Below are 23,850 nucleotides of genomic sequence, written 5' to 3'. Positions count from 1 at the left end.
TCTGAATGTTTGAGTTGAATCAGGTGGGAGTGTGGTGCTTTCACATTTGTATGTTTTCCTAATTAGTGTTGAGAGCCTGTCCTTACTAACTCAGGTACATGCCATCTGGGAGGATTGCTAAGTGTGTTGCCCAGCTTGAATTAGATCATAGATAACAGAGTAGAATGTATTGTTAAGGTCTGCAATATTTTTCCGGACCAGTTGTGCGGTAAAGGTTAACTGTGTTACCATATATTGTTTCATAAAGAGTGGAGTGCTGTAGTGAGCTTTGTGAGATCCACATATATTTTTCTTCTAAGGTTTGCTAAATGTGTTTTGCCCAAGGCATTCTGCTGGGGGATATAGTTGCTATTTTTTAGGATGGGCAGTACTGATGTGAGCATTGTTATACCCAACTATATGTTAGGAGTTGGATGCTTGTTGTTTTATGTGCTGTTTGATGCTATATGTACCTATGGCATCTGCACTAGTGTGCAGCCTTTCCATTCCAGTGTGCATTATTGTGATGGTATATTGTAGAATGTGCTTGTATGACCACATTCATACCCAACGATATGAAATTACTGAGCAGTGTTGAAAGAGCGTGCAGGAATTTGTGTGTCTTGTTCAGTATGCTGGTGTTGTTGCTTGGAGGGAAGTGCCCTTAGGGATACAGTGATGACAACACAATGTTGTGTCTCCATTGTGTTGGATATGTGTATGGTGGCACCTCTAATGTTTTCAGTTGAATCTAAAAGTCTATTTTATGCTCCTCAAGTCCCACTGAATGCAGGGTTTTCCCGGTGAAGAAACACACTTGGCCACATACTTCCTAAATGTATTAGCGGTAGCAGCCACCAAAGGATTCAAGTCTGTCAAACTAATCCGAGAAAGACAACCAAAACATGCATCAAGAAATGCCTAGCCGGCAACTCCCTGATTCAGAGCGTGAGAATGCATTATGAAAGACCAACTAGGCTTTCCAGAGTAACAGAATGTGAATGTAAAGTAACGGTGAAGAATCATAAAAACATAAATCATTGATCTCTCATATGGACAATACTAAAGTGGCTTTCAGATGGACATGTATGCAAGTCTACTCTCAAATGATAGAAGTCATCAAGCCAGGCATGTCCACTGGGGTTTGGAAAAATGAATTTATGCACCTTTTTACCAAACACATTCATTTTATCATGAATATTAAGGAATCTGTGTTGGTTTGACTTTCAGCTTCTCACACAGGGTGAGTCAAAACAATGGCACACCTTATTTTTCAACATCAAAATATAGGAAGCATTATCGGTACTAATCACTGGACTGGGTTGAAGCGCCAAGTCAAAGTCAACAGCCTCCTGGAAGAAACAACCACCATAGATTCAGAAAGAGTGGCGTAAGTCTTAGTCCATCGGGGCAGGGCCTTTAAAATTCAGGAACGTAAAATACAGTGGAGGCACTCTAGCATACTCGACTCTGAAATTAGCTATTTGCAACCCACTTAAATAGAAAGTGGATTCTTGAGGTTCAGAATATCTCAAATCTAAAACTAGTGCCATCTCATTTCCCTAATGTCCAGACCATTTTATGGCACTGTGGCTAATTAACCCAAGTTGCTTCGGTCAGGGCTTTGATAATCAGTGTAGTGAAAGAAACAACACATCTCTAACACAGCATTCAAATGGTAATGTTTGCAGAGTATGTGGAACACTTCCACATGGCATTTGAGATGTTTATGAGAGGATATCAAAAGAATGCCATAGTGATGGACTTTAACGTTCTCATCCCTTTATAAGATAAATGAGAGAGAACAGGTGATTTAATATGCACTTGAAAGGAAAATGCTACTTACCAGTATGCATCTGTTCTTGGCATGTAGGGCTGCTGACATTCATATCTTAGCATAGATCGTCGTCTAGTGTTGGGTCCGGATGATTGCACCTTGTTGTCCTGGAAGAGTCTTAGAAGTATCACGAGATAGGTGACTCCTCCCCTGGACTACAGTGCGCATGGGCATCATCTCCATCCTTAGATTGTTTTTCGCCATTGTGGCAAAGATGGAGTATAGTAAAGTAAGAGATGGCCATGCAAAAGAGAATCCTGCAGCTGCGACAGGCACAGGGGAGGAGGGTGGGCGATATGAATGTCAGCAGCCCTACATGCCAAGAACAGATGCATACTGGTAAGTAGCATTTTCTGTTCGAGGCATGTGGGCTGCTGAATTCATATCTTAGCATAGACTGTATAGCAGTATCTCCTCTAGTGGTGGTCACCTGTACCAGCTGCAGCAGTCTGAAAAAGAGTTTTAAGGACAGCCTGGCCTACAGCAGCTTGCTGCTTTGTTTGCACATCTACACAATAGTGTTTAGTGAAAGTGTGTATGTTAGACCATGTAGCTGCCCTACATATGTCTCCAAGAGGAATATTCCCCAGGAAAGCCATGGATGCCCCCATTTTACGCGTAGAGAGTGCTTTTGGGGGAACTGTTAGAGTGCGTTTAGTTTTTTTATAGCAAATTTGAATGCATTTAACTATCCATCTGGCTATTCCTGATTTTGAGACGGGATTACCTTTATGTTGTGGGGAAAAAGCAACAAACAGTTGCTTTGTTTTCCTAAATGATTTAGTCCTGTCAACATAATATAGCAGAGCTCTCCTTACATCTAGTGTGTGTAGGGCTCTTTCAGCCACTGACTGTGGGTTTTGGAAGAAAACTGGCAATTCTATGGATTGATTGATATGGAAAGTGGATATGACTTTTGGCATGAACTTAGGGTTAGTCCGAAGTACTACCTTATTTGCATGTATTTGCACGAAAGGTTCTTGAATGGTTCAAAGTCAAAGTCCACATTTGTAAAGCGCACAATCACCCGTAAGGGTCTCTAGGCGCTGGGGGCCGTCGGGAAGATTAAGCGAGCTATTGCCCAGAGTCACATGGTGCTGGGCTAATCTGCCGCCGGAGCCGGGGATCGAACCGTGATCCCCAGATTCCAGCGTCAGTCGCCCTAGCCGCGGCGGTTAGTGCCTGTTGCTCCCTCACTCGCCTGAGGGAGGTAATGGCAATCAAAAATGCCACCTTCCATGTTAGAAATTGTAATTCACATGAATGGAGTGGGTCGAAAGGAGGTCCCATAAGTCTGGTAAGTACTATATAGTTCCAGACTGGTGAAGATGGGTGCTTTGTAGGGATTATCCTTTTAGACCTTCCATAAAAGCTTTGTTAGGGGGTACTCTAAACAGGGACAGGTGTTGTCTGTTCTGGAGATATGCTGCTATAGCAGCAAGATGTAGCCTTATGGAGGAGTATGCTAGATTGCATCTTTGGAGATGCAAGAGGTAACAGATAATGTTTTGGATGGAAGCATCTAATGGATTGATTTGGTTATTATTGCAATAAATTACAAATCTTTGCCATTTAGCTGCATAGCATGCTCTAGTGGTTGGCCGTCTTGCCTCCTTGATAACGTTCATGCAATCAGGAGGCAAGTTAAGGTATCCGAACTCTAAGACTTCAGGAGCGAGATCACTAGGTTCGTCTGTTTGGGATCTGGGTGCCTGATTTCTCCATGGTTCTGAGTTAAAAGATGGGGCGAGATGCCCAGTCTTTAGTGGGGAACTACTGAAAGTTCTAGGAACGTTGTGTACCATGGCTGTCTTGCCCATGTGGGAGCAACCAGGATCATTGTGAGTGACTGCTGGCGTAGTTTGCGTGCCACCAGCGGAATTAGTGGGGCTGGTGGAAAAGCGTACGCAAATCTGCCTGACCAGTTCATCCATATTGCATTGCCCTGTGACAACGGATGTGGGAACCTGGCGGCAAAGTACTGGCATTTTGAGTATTCGTTTGTGGCAAACAGATCTATCTCTGAATGCCCCCATTCTTGGAAGAATGGTAGGAGAACTTGAGGGTGAATCTCCCATTCGTGTTGCTGTTGGCTGTGTCTGCTTAACCCCTTCCACGCTGATGACGAGCTGGGCTCGTCATGAGGTACCCTCCTGCTACGCTGATGACGAGCCCAGCTCGTCACGTAAAATGCGGTTTCGCAAAACTCCGCGTACGAGCGGAATTCCGCCCGCACGCATGCGGTTAACAGATCTGCCATTTGATTGTCTTTCCCTGGCAGGTGTTGTGCTAGGAGAAAAATGTTTTTTTTGGAATTGCCCACCTCCATTTGCTCTGTGCTAGGTGAGACAGCTGTGGAGAGTGTGTCCCTCCTTGTTTCTGGATATAATACATGGCTGTCATGTTGTCCGTCCGATTAACACAGCCTTGTTGTACAAGTATTTCTGGAATGCTTTCAGTGCCAGAAATATTGCTAGCAACTCCAAGTGGTTGATTAGCAGTGTCTTTTGTTTGATTGTCCAGAGCCCTTGGACTGTGTATTGAAGTAAGTGGGCTCCCCAAACTGTCAGTGATGCGTCCGCTGTTAGTACTACTTGTGGAACCGGCTCTTGGAGCAGTCGCCCCTTGGAAAGGTTTTGTGGGTTCCACCACTGCAGAGAGTTGTAAGCGCGACTGTCTACCAACACTAGGTCTTTTAGTTGTCCTTGAGCTTGGTTCCACTGCCGTGCTAGGCATTCTTGCAATGGACGCATTTGAAGTCGGGAATGAGGGAAAATGAATATGCAGGAGGCCATCATGCCTATGAGCTGCATGAACACTCGAGCTGGGAAAGAGTGTTGTGGCTGAAACCTTTGAATGAGAGTCTGTATGTTGGCTATCCTGGTTGGATTTGGATATGCCTTTGCTACGGAGGTATCTATTGTAGCTCCCAGATATTGCTGTATGTGGGAGGGCTGTAGATGTGATTTTGGGTAATTTATGGAAAAACCCAGACTGTGCAGCAGCTGGAGTGTCTGAGATGTATGGCTTGCACACTGCGCGTACGAGTTGGCCTTTATGAGCCAATCGTCGAGGTATGGAAACACGTGGATGTGTTGCCTTCTGAGGTGGGCTGCTACTACCGTTAGACATTTTGTGAAAACCCTTGGGGCTGTAGTCACCCCTAAGGGGAGAACTATGAATTGATAATGTTGACCTTCTATTGTGAACCAGAGGTATTTCCTGTGAGCTGGATGTATAGATATGGAAGTCGCCTTGCTGGAGTAACGGGAGTACTTGTTGTAGAGTAATCATATGGAAATGCTCTGAGAGTATGTATTGATTTAGCGGTCTGAGGTCTAGTATGGGTCTGAGGGATCCATCCTTTTTGGGAATTAGGAAGTTTAGAGAGTATACCCCTGTTCCCTGGTGTTGAAAAGGGACTGGTTCTATTACTCCCTTTTGTAGCATGGACGCAACCTCTTGTTGTAACAGTGTGATGTGTTCTTTGGACATAGGACGGTGTTTGGGTGGTATGTTTGGAGGAGTAGAAGTGAGCTCCAGGCAATAACCATACTGGATAATTTGTCTCACCCACCTGTCTGTGGTAATGGAGTTCCAGACTGGTAGGAATTGTTTGATTCTGCCTCCGACTGGTGTTGGATGGTCTGGTGGGAGTGTGATAAAGTCACTGTTTGGCGGCAGTGGAGGCTCTGGTGTTATTGCCGCCACGTCCCCTGCCCTTGTTATTGTTGCCCCTATAACCTCCTCTGTTGGAGCCTTTATTAAAGGAACTTTGGGTGTTGCTTTTGTATGTAGAGGAAGTTTGTGATGTGTTGCCTCTGTAGGAGGAGCGACGAAAGGAACCTCTATGTTGTTGAAACTGAAGTGCGCCCATAGACTTAGCAGTTTCTGTATCTTTTTTCATTTTGCCTAAGATGGTATCTACTGCAGGGCCAAACAGGAAGTCTTGGTTAACTGGTTGGTTGAGGCTGGTGGATTGCACCTCGCTTTTAAAACCAGAGATGCGTAGCCATGCGTGTCTGCGTAGTATTACGCTAGTATTAATGGACCTGGCTGATGTGTCAGCTGCGTCAAGCGCACATTTAATGGAAGCATTGGTTATAAATTTGCCTTCCTGTTTGAGGTCCTTAGCCTGAGATTTAAAAGGTGCTGGCAGGTGTTGCAGTAAACCTTCATGTTGATCGTAATGTGCTCTATCATAGCGTGCTAGTAGAGCTTGTGTGTTCGCAATCCTCCATGAATTAGCAGCCTGTGAGGCTACTCTTTTGCCTGAGGCTTCTAATATCTTAGACTCTTTGTCAGGAGGGGAGCTTCTCCTGTGGTTTGTGAGTTAGCTCTCTTTCGAGCGTTTGCTACTACTCGTGAGTCTAAAGGCAACTGGTATTTAATAGAAGTAGGGTCTGTAGGGGCCGCTTTATATTTCTTCTCAATCCTGGGATTGAGTACACGTGCTCTGGCTGGATCTTTGAATATGTCTGGCGTGTGTTTTAGTACCCCTTTTAACATAGGAAGTGTCCTGACATTTTTCTCAGAAGTAGGAAAAGTGTCAAATAGAAAATCTTCTTCTATTGGGTCAGTGTGCGTGTCGACATTGTGGTATTTTGCTGCCCTATCCAGCAGTTGGTTAAAAACAATGGTGTCGTCAGTAGGCGACGGTTTTGTAGGGTATGGGGAGGTGTCTGGGATGGGTTGTGGGTCATATGGATCATTTTGGTCATCCCATGTGTAATCCTGTGCATCAGGATCCTCTGGTTCATTAAAATTATCCTGAGGATCTACCCCCATGTTATCTCCATCATTATAATCTGAATGTGTAGGAGAGTAGGCCACAAAAGGCATATTAGGAAAGAAAGGAGGAGGAGTAAAAGGCCTTGAGGGAGATGTCCCGAAGTCTTTTTTCTTTGGAGGAACAGGGGAAGGAGTGTCCGTGCCCAATGGTCTCTTTTTCCGGCGGTAAACTGTAACGTGTCCTGTTTCAGGGTTTATATACAGTTTAGGTTGTTCCTCACTCAATGGATCAGGATGGAAGAGTTCTTCCTCAACTGTCCGTGGCTTTGGCGCCAATGTTTTTGGCTTAGTGACTTGTTTGTGAGTCTTTGGCTCGAGGGCCTTTGGTTTGGAGCTTTTTAGGTACGGCTGTTGCTTTCGGGTCGGTAACCTTTCTCGGTTCGACGTCCTTTGTTGGTTTAACAGTCTTTTTAGGTTCGGCAACCTTTTTTGGCTCGACGACCTGTTTTGGATCGACCGGAGCTTTTGGTTCGATAAGTTTTTTATGCTCGACGGCTTTTTTCTGCTCAATGTTTTTGGTCAAATCAATGGCTTTTTTCGACTCGACGGGCTTTGTAGTGTGATCCTGTTTTTGTTGATCGACACTTTTTTTAGGATCGACTGCCTTCTTTGGGTCGGGTGTTCTTTTTGGATTGACGACCCGTTTTGGTTCGAGGCTCTCCTTTGGCTCGATAGCTTTTGGCTCTAGAACCTTTTTGGGTTGGACGACTTTCTTTGGTTCGACCGCCTTCTTCGGTTCGACGACCTTTGGTTCGACAACCTTCCTCGGTTCTACGACCTTTGGTTCGACGACCTTCTTCGGTTCGACAACCCTCTTGGGGTCGACAACCTTCTTGGGATGAGTGGTACTTGGTCCTGGGCTATCAGAAGGCCTGGTTTTGGGCTTCGGAGCAAAGCCGGGGCTTCTGAAGGAGCTTGTCGATCTTGGCTAAGGCCTTTAGGCGATGCTTCGACCGGAGCCTTATCTTTTGGGATAAGCGGTGTTGGGGGCTGGGTACTCACTTTTTGCCCCGGCGTGATCTGGTCATCGTAGTCTGACTGGTCCTCAACGGTGACGATTTCTAGATCCGAGTCCGCCGCTTCTGGAAGGTCGTGCTCATCATCGAAGATGTTCTCCGGTTCCGGTGCCGGCCGCTGCATCTCTTGCCTAGCGGCCCGTTGATTCCGGATGGTCTTCTTCGAACGGAATTGGGCACACGCTGGGCAATTTTCTTCGTTGTGCTCCGGTGATAAGCACTTGCTGCATACGGTATATTTGTCAGTATGCGGGAATTTAGAGTGGCATTGTGGGCACCTTTTGAACGGGCTCCTTTCCATCGACAGCAGGCCCACGTGGCGTCGAAAGGCCCAACGGCCCGTGTCGACGACCGGATCGAGATGGAAAGTTTGGTCGAGTCAAGAAGTACCGAACGAGAACAATACCGTCGAAGTAGAAGGCCTTTTTGCCTTAGAAAGTAGTTTAGTTTCGGTTCCGAAGTTGGAGTAGAGGAATAACATCCAAACCCAATGGAGGAAAAAACCAATCTAAGGATGGAGAAGATGCCCATGCACACTGTAGTCAAGGGGAGGAGTCACCTATCTTGTGATACTTCTAAGACTCTTCCAGGACAACAAGGTGCAATCATCTGGACCCAACACTAGGCGGCGATCTATGCTAAGATATGAATGTCAGCAGCCCACATGCCTCGAACATAATTTTATGAGGTAACCTTTCTATGGACTTCAACAAACCCCTTTGGAGCTGGACTACATGTCTACTGCCGGTTTGCAACACACACTGTGCAATCATACAGCTCAGTCTTAAATTTGCAAAACATTTCAATACATCAATCGCTTGAGTGAGTATTGAGAATACCTTATACAAGTGTGATTACATTTTTCAAGGTTTGATATAAAGTTAATTGACCTGAAGATTCTTGCTTAGAAGCCATGCCTCAACTAACCCATAACCATGACCAACGGTGTTGCCATGCCAAGTGTACGGTTATGTGTTCTCTGTCTATACAAAGTGAATTGATTATTCAACAAAAAAACCTGAATCTAACCCATTAATAATACTGACCTTCCACTGAAGAGAAAGAACAAAGGGCTTATCAGCCTGAAGAAGTTGAATTGGACCAATTCCTCAAAGGAAAGCAGTGGCAAAACTGCCAAACGTGACTAAAATTCTTTTTAAATTTCTCTGCGGGTGAATATTTTGCAAATGTCTACTATAGTGAGTGTTCAATGCAGGATATTTTGTATCTCAATTATAAAATGATAGACTGAAATTCTCTGGAGGAAGCAATGCGTATCCCCTAAACTGGCCCTTAGCTCTCCGGGATATGAATTATCTTGGGTTTCAAACAAAACCGTGAAGTATATTATCCGCTTCTCATACAGCAGTGGCGGGATATCAAGGAGGTTGGCTCAACTGGAATCAGACCAGATTGAACTATATTAGGACGCCATCATCTTCTTGGGAGTGTTCGAGAGGGTACTGTCGCCTGATTAGTTATAGCTCAGGTTTGGTTCTTTTTTTACAAAAGGATTTCTTTTTCACAAAAGGATATAGATCGGCTATTGCAGTTCCTTTTCATTGCATGTTAGCCTATATTTATGTCATTAGCTGCTTTTATAATGACACAGTGGTACTCTCACATTCACAACTGTGATGATTCAAACACGTGCATCTATGAACGATCCAATAATGGATAGCTTCTGGAAGTATAGCATTGAGAGGACAAATACATTGTTGCAGTGACCCATTGTAAATGATTGTACCTCATTAGCCAAGTCTAAGAAACTGGAGTATAAATGTGTGTGTGTGTGTGTGTGTATGTATGGGCGGGTTTACATCAAGTAATAATCACAAACTTTTTTAGGGTGATCCTTCAGGCACTAAATTAATCTGAGCTCATCGCCCTGGTAACTGTGGCAGTGTTATCTTAGGGCAATATGTTATGTATTTATGCAGTACCAAAACAGCATTTAAATCGAAATGACACCAAAATGACAATCCAATAAAAGGAGCCGGAAAAATTAATTTTTAAAGTTTTAAGTTGGAACAGCACCAAAAAGCACAAAGTGATAATGATAATCAATTTTCATAATATTTAAAAGGAAGGTTTTATTTAAAAATTGTTTATTTTGACAGTTTTAATTGGCAGTTTACAACTGCACCGCCAGGCTACACTGGTACGCCTGGAGACAAGTCTGCTAGGTCACTGTAGTTGGTGGCACCATGGGTATTGCAGTTCACTAGTGACATTTAATTTACAGGCTCTGGGTACACTTTGTACCATATTCCAGGGACCAATAGGTAAGTTAAATATGCCAGACAGGTGTGTACCAATTTCATCATGCTAAAAGGAGGAAGCACAAGCACTTTACTTTTGGTTAGCAGGAGTAAAGTGTGCAGAGTTCTATGGCCAACAAAAATAGGGTTTGAAACCACTTGCTTTGGACCCACCGGGAGTTCCTTTTTTGCATCTACTTCTTGCGGAACCCGCTCCGCGGGTCCCGCTGCGCCAGGAGTGCCGCCTGCAGTCTGAACCAGCAGAATCTACGTGGGAGGCTGAACCTTCGGGGCTGCGAGCGTGCGTGTGTGCTCCACTGGGACTGCATATCCCAGGAGCGCCCGCCTGCCTGACTCGCCACACCTGGGCCGCTCTCCCCGACCCCTCCCACCACTTGACCGAGCCCTTAACTACAGAGCTCGCAGTACAGGCGAGCGGGACGCTCTGCTGAACCACTTGCTTTGGACCCACCGGGAGTTCCTTTTTTGCATCTACTTCTTGCGGAACCCGCTCCGCGGGTCCCGCTGCGCCAGGAGTGCCGCCTGCAGTCTGAACCAGCAGAATCTACGTGGGAGGCTGAACCTTCGGGGCTGCGAGCGTGCGTGTGTGCTCCACTGGGACTGCATATCCCAGGAGCGCCCGCCTGCCTGACTCGCCACACCTGGGCCGCTCTCCCCGACCCCTCCCACCACTTGACCTACGTAGTTGAACTCCATTTAAGGCACTTGGCACCCCCGCTGCGCGGGAGCGCGCGGGAGCGACCGGGAGAAGCCCGGGACAAGGGCGGGACCGTCCAAGGCCGTCACAGGCCGGAGCAGGCCGGGCTGGGCCTACCCTCTTGGTGTTCCATATTGTAAAGGTACTTACAGGTTATATAATTTTGTTGCACTCGTTTTTGGTGACATTACTGACTGACCCTCTTGGAGTTTAACCATGCCTTCACCAACAAAGGAGAGTACCCCTCAGAAGCCGGGTGGAGTGAAAAATGGGACTCTTGAAAATTACTTTACCCGGGCTGTGGGGGAGGTGGATAAAGAGGGAAATTTGTCAAGGCTAAGGGCGGAACGGAGACGATCAGTGGACAATTTGAAAAACACCCCCATGGGAGATCTATCCATTACTTTAAGGGAGGAGTCAACTCGTATTGAGGATGTTCCACTCTTGTTAAGGGAAGGGACGAACACCTCCCCAATTGAAATCACTAGTAGTGCTCCACCTAATAGTATTAGTCCCGTTAGGGGGGTTACAGTTTTAATGCCACAATCGCCCACAACCCGTAACGACAGACATTCCAAATTGAAAGCAGCCACCACACAAGCAATCCCAGGACCCCCCCCCAAAAAACGTAGGAGAAGGGCTAAGGGAGCACAGGGTGGTAGTAAACCCAAGACTCTACACTCAGACTTCGGGAAATCCTTAAAACATCAGGTACCCACAGTAAAACCATTGGTAGAGTCACATTCTAAACCCAATGCGCAGGAAGTTATAGCTCCCGCCTTGAGTATAGATGTAGGAGCTAGTAGTGATATAGTCCCCCTCTCTGTTGTACCACTGGGAAACTTGGAATTTCTCTTAAGGTCTCTGTTACTCCCGATCAGCGAAAGCGTAAAAAAGATCGAGATTAGATTAACCATACTGGAGGCCACATTGGGAAGCCTGAAAAACCGCAGTGGTCGACAGGATAGTGACTTAACAGCCATCACTAGCCCTGTAGCCTCGCAAGGGTTAAAACACAGGGCGGTTAATCCAACGCCAATTCCACCTCAGGACGCAAACGGGGTAGTCCCCCAAAAACCACTAAACCCAAACCCTGTAACCACCAATGCACTCTATGCCAACACACCTAAACCTCCCCCTGTATTAGTATCTCAGGCACACACGACAGAAAATAACATCCCGGTCAACCAAAAAATGCCCCCGGTAAGACCTCGTCGTCCTAACCTACCACCTGAGACTAACGACTTTACAGTAGTTATGGCAGGGGTCCCTCAACTTGATGAAGGGGAAATAGAGGATTTTTGTACTTTAAAAACTAGGGTCATTAAGTGGTTAAACAGAAACAGACCTCTCCCGAGACATCTTAACAATGAGATTATAATGGTAAGAAGGGTCCCATGGGTGGGGAGAAGGCAGAAATCGATCACGGGGGACTGTATTTTGGTAAGCTTTAGGGACAAGGGCACGGTGTCGCACATTTGTCAAGGGGGAAACATATCAAGGGAATCTACCATCCATACCCTCCGTGTGTCTTTCTTCTTCCCAAGTACCCCAGGCCTACAACATCCACCCCAACGACATGATGGATGGGAGAGAGTGGGAAGTAGAGGGCGCCATCAGGCTTCTCATCCCTGGCCACTTTTGGGTAGAACGGCATCATTCCTCCCAACTTACAACCGGTTTAATTGCTTAAATAGTCTAGAGGGGGTGGATTGACAAATAGATAAGGCCCCTAAGGAGTCCGCAGAAAAGGGTACCCAACCAGAAACATTAGTGGTGCAAAGACACTTGGCCCTGCAAACCCAACCAGGTAGGGCGGAGGATTCTACGTCTGTAATCAACGAAGAACTAATACATACTCAGATACCATCTGTAGCTCCATTAGGGGAGGTGGAACAGACTCCATGTCGGTTTCTTAGCTGGAACGTGGCAGGGACTAGAGCCAAAAGACTAGATCCCACATGGATAGACTTCATAGCCAGTAACCACGTAATTGCCCTACAAGAAACATGGGACACCGCACCAACTTTCTGGCTGGATGGGTTCACAAGTTTTACTATCCCAGCAACTCCAAGTAGCGCAGGAAGAGCTAAGGGTGGACTAGTGCTCCTCTTCTCGCTTAAACTGGCAGGGACGTTTAAACAATTAGAGTCTGGGTCCCCAAATATCTTAATGGTAGAATGGACTATCGCACCAGGGCGGGTCTTAGTGGTTTCAAATTTTTATAATTCCTGGGCTAGACTAACAGATACAGCCCATGTGGATCATCTGGAAAATGTTCTTATTGATTATAGTCACAAATCTTGCACTAATTTCGATTTTTTAATCCTAGGTGATTTTAACATCCAAAAATGTGTTTTAAAATGCAACTTAGGCAACTTAGATGGTCAGACGGAAAATGGCAATTTGCACTTTGCTCACACCAAAGCGGGGGAGGCGCTGGAATTTCTCCTTGCTAGCCTTAATATGTCTGAACCCCTTAGCACTGGTAGTGACGAATCACCTCCCACTTACAAAGGGTCTGAAAGTGGGTCTGTGATAGATTTTATTTTCGTTTCTCAGGGCTTAACCTCTAAGATGGGGATTTACGAGGTAACTGCCTCTCCACATAGTGATCACAACCCAGTCTCTGTACAGGTTCATTGGAGTGACTTATGGAGCAAACACCTGGGTCTTCCCAGGGCTTGCACATCGACGGTGCCCAGTGACCAGGGCAGACGGCTCAAGTGGGGCAAGGTGGTTCAGGAAACCTTTATGGCTTCCCTGTGCCCAAAGATAGAGGAACCCATGCGTATTTGTTTAGACCAAAATGCCTCCAATGAAGAGATTGTTTCAGCTTTTAATTTAATCTGCTCACAAACGGCTGAAGAACTAACAGTTCCCAATTCCAGCCTGCCACCCAAGCCATTTAAATGGTTTGACAGAAACTGCTGTAAAGCCCATAAAGAACTGAAAAATGCCCTTAAAATAAAGCCGAGGGATAAAACTTTAATCTCTAAATTAAGGCGAGAGTATAAACTGGTTGTTAAAAATAGAAAAAATATAATTAAAAAGAATGCCTGGAATGATTTGCTTGACGTGGATATACTACGGAATAGTAAAAGATTCTGGGACATCATAAACAACCAATTCTTCTCTGGGGAGATCAACACAATCTCCGACTGTATTATCAGTGATGAGAAATGGGTTGATCACTTTAAAAATATATATGGCGGTAATGACCCTGTGAATGGAAATGAGACAGGACTGACCAGGGGTTTAGTGGCAGTAGAATTTAACGAGGAGGAGGTATATAAAGCTATAATGGACTCCACGAAAAATAAGGCTCCGGGCCCGGATGGAGTCCCGGTAGACTTCTTCATATACGCCCCAACCACCTGGTCTAAAGTCCTTACAAACGTCTTCAGGGCAACAAATGATGGATGTTTTCCAGAAACCTGGAACACATCTGTCATAGTACCAATTTTTAAAAAAGGAGACAGGGAGAACCCGGGATGTTACCGCCCAATTTCTTTGATAGACTCTGCCTTTAAGATCCTGGGCAGAGTACTACTGACGAAGTTGAGAACAAACCTGGAGATTTGTGGGGATCTCGCAGAGATTCAATATGGCTTCAGGGAAAAACGGGGAACCTTAGAGCAATGCTCAAATTTACACCTTCTAATATCGAAGTACACGGTGGCCGGGGAGGGTTCATTATATTTGGCCTTTATGGACCTCTCCTCGGCCTTCGACTTGGTTAATAGGGCCAAGCTCTGGGCTATACTGCGCGAGCTTGGTATTGAGGACCCTTTGGTGGCCCTCATTGCAAGTCTGCATCAAGGACTTACTGCGAAGGTCCGGGTAACCAGGGAAGGGCGATGCTCTGACAGCTTTAGGTCAAATAAGGGTGTCCGTCAAGGCTGTATTTTAGCCCCACTTTTATTCACCATTTACATTAACGATCTAGGGAAGTCCTTGTTAGCAGGCAACGCCGATGTCCCGCGGGTAGGTGGGAAGCAGATTCCGGCTCTTTTATATGCGGACGACGCTGTTCTCATCGCCCGTACGGGCATTGGGCTACAGACCCTTTTGGAACTTTTTGGCTCCTTTATGGCCAAACTGGATCTAAAAATTAATGTGACTAAATCGCACACAATGATTGTGGGTCCACAAAAAAATAAATCACATACTAAAACCTTTTTTTGCAATGGCGAGGTTCTCTCCAGGGTCCCGGTTTTTCCTTACTTAGGGGTCCTGTTTGATGAGAAGGGCTCCTGGGCCCCGCAAATTAAGGCCAAACATATTTCTTTAGCCCGGTCCACAGCAGCTCTGTTGGATTTTACCAAAAGACTAGGGGCTAAACCAATGGATGCTGTGTTAAAAGTTTATAAAAGTAAATGCATTTCGATAGCCTCATACGGTGCAGCATTGTGGGGTTATACTAATCTGGATAGTATGCAGATAGTAGAGAATAAACTTATTAGACGAATTTTGTCGGTCCCAAACTCCACACCTACCTACTCCATACATGAGGAAGCTGGCCTACCCTATATTATAGATGGATTGAAAATGGCACCCTTACTTTTTTGGGCCAATACCTGGATAAATACTGAGTTGTCTTTAAACCACACAATTCTTAAAGACGTGACTGCAAGGGAGGGGGCAATGAAAATAGCCTGGCTAAGATACATAAAGTCATCATTCACTGCCCTCGGGAGACCTGATTTATATACAACTCCGTCAAAAATCAGGAAAGCGGACATTGCATGGATCAAGAAGGAATTCCAGGGGAGGGCACGTTTAGAGAGAGAGGAGTCTGAAGTTAATAAACCGCTAGTAAGAGCACACCTGGTTTTGTCCTCTTCCCCCTCGATGGAACCTTACCTGCAATATGTCTCCAATCCCCTGCATAGATTTTTGTTAACCAGACTCAGAATGAATTTAATCCACTATTCACTAGGCATCTTCCCTGTGTGGGGTAAACCGGAACATGCTCCACCCTGTGAGTGTGACCAGTTCTCTGATCAGGACACTCTCCATTTCCTGTTTTTCTGTGCATTTTACAATACTGAGAGGAGAAAATATCTAATTCCCCTCCTGAAAACACTGGGCTTTATACAAGTGAGACCTGCCTTGCTTTATCTCCAAAGATTGCCGGATGCACATGTCACTTTTTGTGTAGCGAGTTTTTTAACAGCCGCATATAGAGGTAGAAACAAAAGGATCCCTAGAACCGTACTGTTTAAAAACTAAAAACCAATATATTAACTGTTACTTTATTGTATGTATTATGGTGACTAATTAAGTGATTTTTTTTTTGGACACTATGTAAAAACAAAATGAATTGTGGGTATTTTTAAAATGTCTTTTTTAAATATATGTATGTTTTGCCTTTTATGATTTTAACAAAAATCGAATAAAGTGTATTTTGACTGACTGACTGGGTTTGAAAAAAATTCAAGATGACCTGCAGAACTGGCATATATGTAACACCAAGGTATTCTAGAAATGTCAGAGACTAGTACAGATTAAGAAATCTTTCACTAATCCAGATGCTTGAGAAGCTCCGTCCAAAGTTTGGAATACTTAAGGAATCTCTTTATGTTTGATAGCCCACTCATAGTCAATAAACATTCCACAAGCAGTGGCGTACAAAAGAGCAGATGCTTGGATGGTCAATACTTCCTTGATCTTCAGGGCAATTTTTACGAGAAATGATTGTCAGAAGTGCCCCGTCCCTTTCTCTTGTATAAGGGACAGGCATTGGCATTTCTCAAGGGCCACTGAGGGTATGCGAGCCAAGCCATGTTGAGCATTAGAAAACCATCTTGTCAGCAAAACTACATTTTGCTTCGAGAATGGGCAGAGAACGTGTGATTATTGACATCAGCACATAATGCACCAAGCTTCCAGGATAAATTATACAAGCTTCCAGGATAAATTATACAATCAAACAAAGTGATTTAATAAACATAGCAAAACAATTCTGGAATATCAATAGGTCAGCATAGCATTTAACTAGGCTTTGGACTAAAGATTGTACATATAATCTAACACCTCTATATTCAAGTAATGCAAAACACACTCATTTGTTTACCTTTGCATATTTCTCAGCTTCTTCTCGGATGTCCTTTGGAACAACTTCATGCTTGCCTTTGGTTACTGTGAACAACAAATAATGTACCACTGTAATAAAGCTCGAAGGCCACTCACATGTCTAACAGCAAATGAAAGCGGCAAGAGGGGGATTTAGAAGTTAAGGAATGCTCTATAAACTGCCAACCCCATCAAACCACTGGGGATTGGGTACTCCTGTCCCATGAAAATGTTACACATATAAATGTTGATGCCAATAGTCAAGTGCCTCTTAGGTTTAGAAGGCTTTGCAGTTTCCTTTACTGAGGAAATCTAAAAGAGTAGTGCAGGCAGCTATGGAAACACTTTCTACCTGAAATTGTGCTAAGATTAATGCCAATCCTTGCCCTAGACAGCCTCCCCAGTACCTAAAGAGGTAAACGCCTTTCCCATTACCTCAGTTGGGTTACTTGGATAATACTGTTCAAGCACAGATAACAGTGTTATGACCTTAATGGTCGCCATCATCACAAAAGATATAAACACAGATGTGTTAGGTCATAGCATTGTGCTACATTGTAGCTAGAGAAGACAAAGGTGTCTCCAACATCCATGCTAATGTAGGACTTCAAATTCATATTACGATGAAATGAGGTGGGTTTTGTGTATTAAGAAGTTGATGCAGGGCTTTTTCTTTTGGTTCCTTCGCAGTGGCTGTGCAGTATGCTACGTGAATACTGTCATTTCTCACTAGTGTCTCTGGCCTCTACATTGGATAACCATGTCATTTGAGTCCCCATGATCTTGCAAAGCAAGCATTTGAGGGTTACTCATGGTGGTAGGAGTCAGAAAAGTTAAATACACCATGAAGATACATTAAATGCACACAAAAATGTCTGGGCAGTGCTTTCATATCAAAGAAAAATGGAGCTTCAAGAGTGAAAAAAACGACTGCATTTATATGTACAACACACACACTTTTATGCACTAGTAATACAGTTTAAAATATAATTGTGCCCAGTAACCAATGTTATCAAACTAGCAACCAGTTAGTGCCATAAGAAGTCTTAAAGACTACTTTTTGTAGAACGTTGGTCTCGGCAATATTATAGGTAGAGCTATTGGCATTGCTCATTTTTTTTTTTGTATCCCTAAATAAATGGCATTGTCATTTATATTGGCAATAGCTTAATTGCTTGCATATGCGAGACCTATTGCATTAGCAGAGAGAGAGTGAGGTAGTGAGATAGAGAGAGAGAGTGAGGTAGTGAAATAGAGAGAGAGTGAGGTAGTGAGAGACCGAGAGAGTGAGGTAGTGAAAGAGTGAGGTAGTGAGGGAGAGGGATGTTCTGAGGTAGTGAGATAGAAACAGAGTGAGGTTGTGATGTAGTGAGATAGAGAGAGAGTGAGGTAGTGAAAGAGTGAAAGTGAATTAGTGAGATAGAAAGAGAGAGAGTGAGGTAGTGAGATAGAGCGAGAGTGAGGTAGTGAGTTAGAGAGAGAGAGAGTGAAGTTGTGAGGTAGTGAGATAGAGAGTGAGGTAGTGAGAGAGTTCCACTTTGTGGGGCTCATCAAATATCGGTCACATTTTAAGATTCGCATTACTGTTCCATCCTGGATGATCCGCACCTTATAGCGAGTATTTCAGGCTCAAGATCCAGAAAGCGCCCCCTCAAATGTCCGCCCTAAGATTGATGACCCCCTCGCACAACCCTGGAGGCAGATGCGGCCGAGCAGGGTGGAACCAGGGGGAGCGGGCCTAGGAGCAGGGAGAATAAACAGGGGGAGGGAGGGCCGTGCAACGGAGAAAGGAGAGCACGTGGAGAGAAAGATACGCGAGGGGGAAAAGAGGAGAGAAATGATGAGGGAAGTAAGGGCATGGACGAGGCGAAAGGCAGAAGAGAGGAGGATGTGGCGCAACGGCCAGAGCTCGCGACTTTGGAGCTGGGGAACCAGCTCGGCGTCTGCACAACATATGTGATTCTGGACAAATCACTTAATCTCCAACTATCTACAGCGCTGAGAAGAGGCCGATGCGGCCGGGCAGGGTGGAACCAGGGGGAGCGGGCCTAGGAGCAGGGAGAATAAACAGGGGGAGGGAGGGCCGTGCAACGGAGAAAGGAGAGCGCGTGGAGAGAAAGATACGCGAGGGGGAAAAGAGGAGAGAAATGATGAGGGGAGTAAGGGCATGTGGGAAAGGCAGAAGAGAGGAGGATGTGGCGCATCCCAATCACGTTGCTTTGATTAAGTTTGCCGTAGTGGTGGTTTCTCCGGCCTCCCTGCCCTGCACCTGCAGCTGCTGCCTGCTGGGATAAGATACATCAATATTCCACTATGGCGGTTGCTAATCGGGTACAAAATACAGACTTTAGGATCCTGTTTTTATTTCAATAGGACAGCTGATAATCGTGCATAGAACGCTAATTATAGGATTCCATATCCTATTTCTTTTTCATCATGGCAGTTGCCAATCGGGCATAGAACAACACCTATAGGATCCCACGTCCTATCTCTACTTCAATCGCCACTCTAGCGGACCAGAAACGCGTCATGTAGCTAAGACGCGAGGGACCTTTAATAAAAACGGGTATGTTTCTCCTGCCGTTCGTGGATGCAATTTACAGGCCGGCTGTTCAGAATATGGCAAACTTGTGAATATAAAGGTTGGTGCAAAGAAATCGTTGTGCCATTTTACTTTATTTTACGGTCTGGGAGATGTATACCTAAACCATATGTCTGGTTAATGTACTCAATTCCTTACATGTATATCTTGATTGGAGATAGCCGGGATGCACAGAAAACAGCAACACGAGAGGGGACGGAAGGAGGGGGCAAGGACACAAGGACAAGCACAACGAGGAACGGCTGTTTTGATTAAGTTTGCCGTAGTGGTGGTTTCTCCGGCCTCCCTGCCCTGCACTTTATGCATTACCTCTGCCATAGTTGTCGTGCCGTGGGTCACATTGTGGGTCACCGGGAGAGCCGGGATGCACAGAAAACAGCAACACGAGAGGGGACGGAAGGAGGGGGCAAGGCTCGGACTGCCTCCGCCTTCTGCACGGGTCTTCCATCGCCGCATCTCGTGCAGAGGGTCACATTGCGGGTCACCGGGAGAGCCGGGATGCACAGAAAACAGCAACACGAGAGGGGACGGAAGGAGGGGGCAAGGGGGGGATGGACACAAGGACACAAGCACAACTAGGAACAGCTGTTTTGATTAAGTTTGCCCTAGTGGTGGTTTCTCCGGCCTCCCTGCCCTGCACTTTATGCCTTACCTCCGCCATAGTTGTCGTGCCGAGGGTCACATTGCAGGTCACCGGGAGAGCCGGGAAGCACATAAAACAGCAACACGAGAGGGGACGGAAGGAGGGGGCAAGGCTCGGACTGCCTCCACCTTCTGCACGGGTCTTCCAGCGCCGCATCTCGTGCCGAGGGTCACATTGCGGGTCACCGGGAGAGCCGGGATGCACAGAAAACAGCAACACGAGAGGGGACGGAAGGAGGGGGCAAGGGGGGGGACGGACCAAGGACAACGAGGAACAACAAGGAACAGCTCACCTTCACTGCGGGTGAAGAAAAAATGGCGGCCGCAAGCTTCCGAATTGTTCGGAATCGGGGGCGTGGTTTTGTGGTTCTGAGTGACAGACTACGTCACTGTCTAAAGAACAGCAAAACTTACGCCCCCGAATCCGAAAGAGACGGGGCTAAATTAGAGTGACGCATCTCTCCTCCAATGGCTGGCCTCCGTTTAGGAAGCCAGCCAATGGAGGAGAGACGGGGCAGGGAGGCGGGTTAAACCGCTCTACTAAGAAACATTAAATCTCCGACCCCAGACTGCGCAAGCGCAGCCTTTAGGTCCTCGACCTAAAAAAAAAATCGCACTCCCAAACGATCAGGAACATTTTTTATGATTGCTGGTCGATGATTCACGAGGCTTGGTCTGGCCTCGAAATCGGCACCCGCTGGTAAGAGCGCACCGGTAACAGACGGGGGATATAGATAGATAGATAGATATATATTTATATATATATATATCCAACAAAAGGTTGCCTTTTTTAATTGTTTTCCCACTGTGGCTTTATTATCAATTGACATATTATGAGACGTCTATGGCACTGCGATCTGAGTGCTAGTCGGACGCGGCAAGCACATGACCAAAATAAGCTCGCTAAGAGTTATGGGATGTGTAGTTTTGTACATAAGTGATTCATTTAATTTACTCGATTTGATGGGAACTGTGATTTAATAACAGTACATATATCAGTTATGTTTCACTACAAACCTCTAAGATCAACAATTGAATAGATTTTTATGATTGGTAGAAGAACGGTATATTGAATGTATAATTCCACCATACGAAAGGAAAAAAGAAATGAGTATGTTTTCACTTTTTGTTGTCACATGACTAAATGTTTTTTTTTTGTATATATCTTTATTGATTCAACACTGACTTTCACTCGTGAACAAGCGGCTGCGGCACGAGTTGGGTGTTATTGTCATTAAACCTCACCTGGAATGCACTTGGGCCTCAGCTTGTTGTCCTTTGATATTTGGTGACAACCTTTCGTTGGATTTATTGGGGTAAGGCGAACCCTGCTGCGGCCCGCCATCAAATGGTGGCGCGGGCCCATTTTGACATTGTTGCTGGTGTGTGTGTGGGTGTGTGTGTAACACCGATTTTTATATTAATTTAGATACCAAGGTCTTCTAGATCAGTTAAGTAATTTTTTCATTAGCAATTTTCAGAAACAGAAAATACAACTGTCAAATTTGAGGTATGAGCTTCGAACGTGGGAAGATTATCCTATGGGAGAAACATATACTGCATAAGATCACTTTCAAACGACTTACAGGACTGTTCTTCTTGACTTAAGGTAAGTATGGACCATGGTCCAAGGAAGCCCCAAGAGTTCAGGTTTACCTGCCCTGGGGTGTCCGGGTGCAGAGGTGCTTTCAGTGGTGGTAGTCTCGAACGCTACATGTTGAAGTCAAAGAGGAACAGTACCTGCTAAGAAAGGCTGCAAGGGGGTACTGGGGACCAGTGTGGCAGAAATCAAATGCGGGTTCGGCTCTTTAAGGTCTTAGGACCCCAGAGACGCCATAGGTTTTAATGGACTCTGGCTGGGGGGCTCGGGTGCATAGGCGTTTTGTCCAGCAGGTCGGAGAGTTTGAGGCTCTCGCAGTTCAGGGTGCACCTGCAGAAGAGGGTGACGAAACACAGCAAGACTACTCCTGGTTTATGGATCTGGCCTCTGTTGGAGTCCCTCGAAGTGCAGGTTGATCTTGGTGGCGGTGGTGTTTAGACTGAACACAAACAAGCAATGGTGATTTAAACCGGCTCTGGTAGCCCCAGGTATTGGTGCAGGGAACCCCCGGTGAGGGTCAGCGTCTCGAAGACTGAATGGGTAAAAAAAAAATGTAAATGTCGGAATTTGTAAAGCGCACAGCTACCTCCACCGGAGGTGTCCCGGCGCTGTCCGTATACCGCTTAGGAACCCTTCCTGGCTTTCCTGGGAAATGTCCACTCCTGGGCACCCCCCAGGTGCAGCCAGGCATCCCAGCGCTTTTGGGGCCGTTGTGGAGACTAAGCAAGCTATTGCCCAGAGTTGCAGCGTGGGACCCATGATCAGAACAGGTACTGAGGTGAGAATATCCAGTCAGGGCAATTAATGAGCCAGAGACCCGCCGAGGCGGGAATCGAACCCTGGTCCCTGGCCAGAGCTCTGCATCAAGGTCTGCCTGCTCTAACCATTGAGCCACACTTCTCCACTATGGGTCAACAGTGACCTCCTCTGGGGCTGCTGCTGTGTGGGTGGACCAGGTTGTCAGCAGATTGATGAACTGGACTGGGCGGTCAGTGGCTGCAGGGAAGTGGAACCTCCAGTTCAAGGGGGATGCTGACTGGTTGGCGAAGTGCCGGCAGCCCACCAATGCTTTCGGAGAAAGCACACCTGCAGGACGAGTCAGGTCTTTGCAATTGTCGAGACAGGAGAAGGCAGGGTATGGCACCATGTACACAGCTAGTCCACAGATCTAGAGTACCACATTTGTTTGTAAAATCTGAGTTCCTCCTGTCAGGGGGCCACCTAAATATTAGGGGCGTTAAGAGGAGTGAAGGGTAGTACCCAATGGAACTTACCCTTGGGGTCACTACACCCCCAATAGGACTTCCTGTGGGGATAGGAAATAAACTTGTCCCCGAGTTCCTAATTCCACCAACAACAAGAAGGTGGACTCCTTCTTTCGTGGAGCACAGCAGGCAGCCCATCTTAGGGGTAAGACTAGCTTGGTGGTGCAACACGCCTACTTGCATAGCTAATTTTCTGCCTGTCCTGGTGCCAAATGGGCCTCAGGGCAGGGGGTTGCATCTCCTAGGTCTGGGGGAAGTAGAGGTCGCATACCAAAGGCAGCGCCAGGCTTTGAAGTCCCTGGACCTGATATGCTAAATCACAAGCTATACTGTTGGAGGTATGAACACCTTCCTCCAGAGCAGGCACGGTTTCTGGCTTCACAGAGCGAGGGCTCTCACCTGCAAGGGGTCAGAAACTAGTCTGTGGTGGCAGGCTGGACAATACCAGTCTGACAACACACTAGATATTGGTAGGTTTTCAGGGGGGGCATGTCTTATTAAATCTTGTACTAGCAACAGTACACATTTTTCAAGACCAGGTGTTTGATACCAAACACCATGGGTTTCAGTAAAGCCATCATGTAGCTAAGGAACTCGTAATAACCAGCACATGTACTTAAGGTGGGTTTCCTGTTCATGAGTACCATCTAGTAATTGAACTAAACAGCACTGGGGAATATCTTTTCATGCAGATACGCCCTCACATGTAATGCAATGCGTCCTGTTTTAGGGCAATACAACCTGCTTGCAGGGATGACTTACATATATTGCATGCAGTGACTTTGGCATGGCACACAGCAAGTGTTCTGTTTTCACTCATGGTTTGCACCATTTCACACAGTCTGCAATGGAAGGCTGCATGCAATTTGTATGGGGGTCCCTTACGGTGGCATAAACACATGCTGCAGCCCTTAGGAAACCTCTGATACCCATGCCCTAGGTACCAGCTGTACCACTGACTAGGGACTTACAGGGGTGCCCAATATGTGCCAGCTGTGTTATAATTAGACCATTTTACCTTGTTGTAGGGAAAGAGCATGAGCACCTTGGTTTGGTACACG

At 45.9% G+C, this 23,850-nt stretch overlaps 1 protein-coding gene across 1 annotated transcript in view; it reads right to left on the bottom strand.

Moving 5' to 3' along the window:
• Positions 1 to 23,850, bottom strand: part of PSMA3 (proteasome 20S subunit alpha 3) — a 143,583-nt gene that overhangs the window by 12,279 nt on the left and 107,454 nt on the right. Inside the window, exon 10 of the mRNA XM_078660373.1 lies at positions 16,682 to 16,746. Within this exon, the coding sequence (XP_078516499.1) occupies positions 16,682 to 16,746 (65 nt within the window). The remainder of the gene's footprint in view (positions 1 to 16,681; positions 16,747 to 23,850) is intronic.

Source organism: Lissotriton helveticus, chromosome 9 (genome assembly GCF_964261635.1).
Source record: "Lissotriton helveticus chromosome 9, aLisHel1.1, whole genome shotgun sequence".
NCBI classification, from domain to species: Eukaryota; Metazoa; Chordata; class Amphibia; order Caudata; family Salamandridae; genus Lissotriton; species Lissotriton helveticus.
Note: the sequence above shows the minus strand (reverse complement) of the source record. Positions and strands in the feature narration are given on the sequence as shown.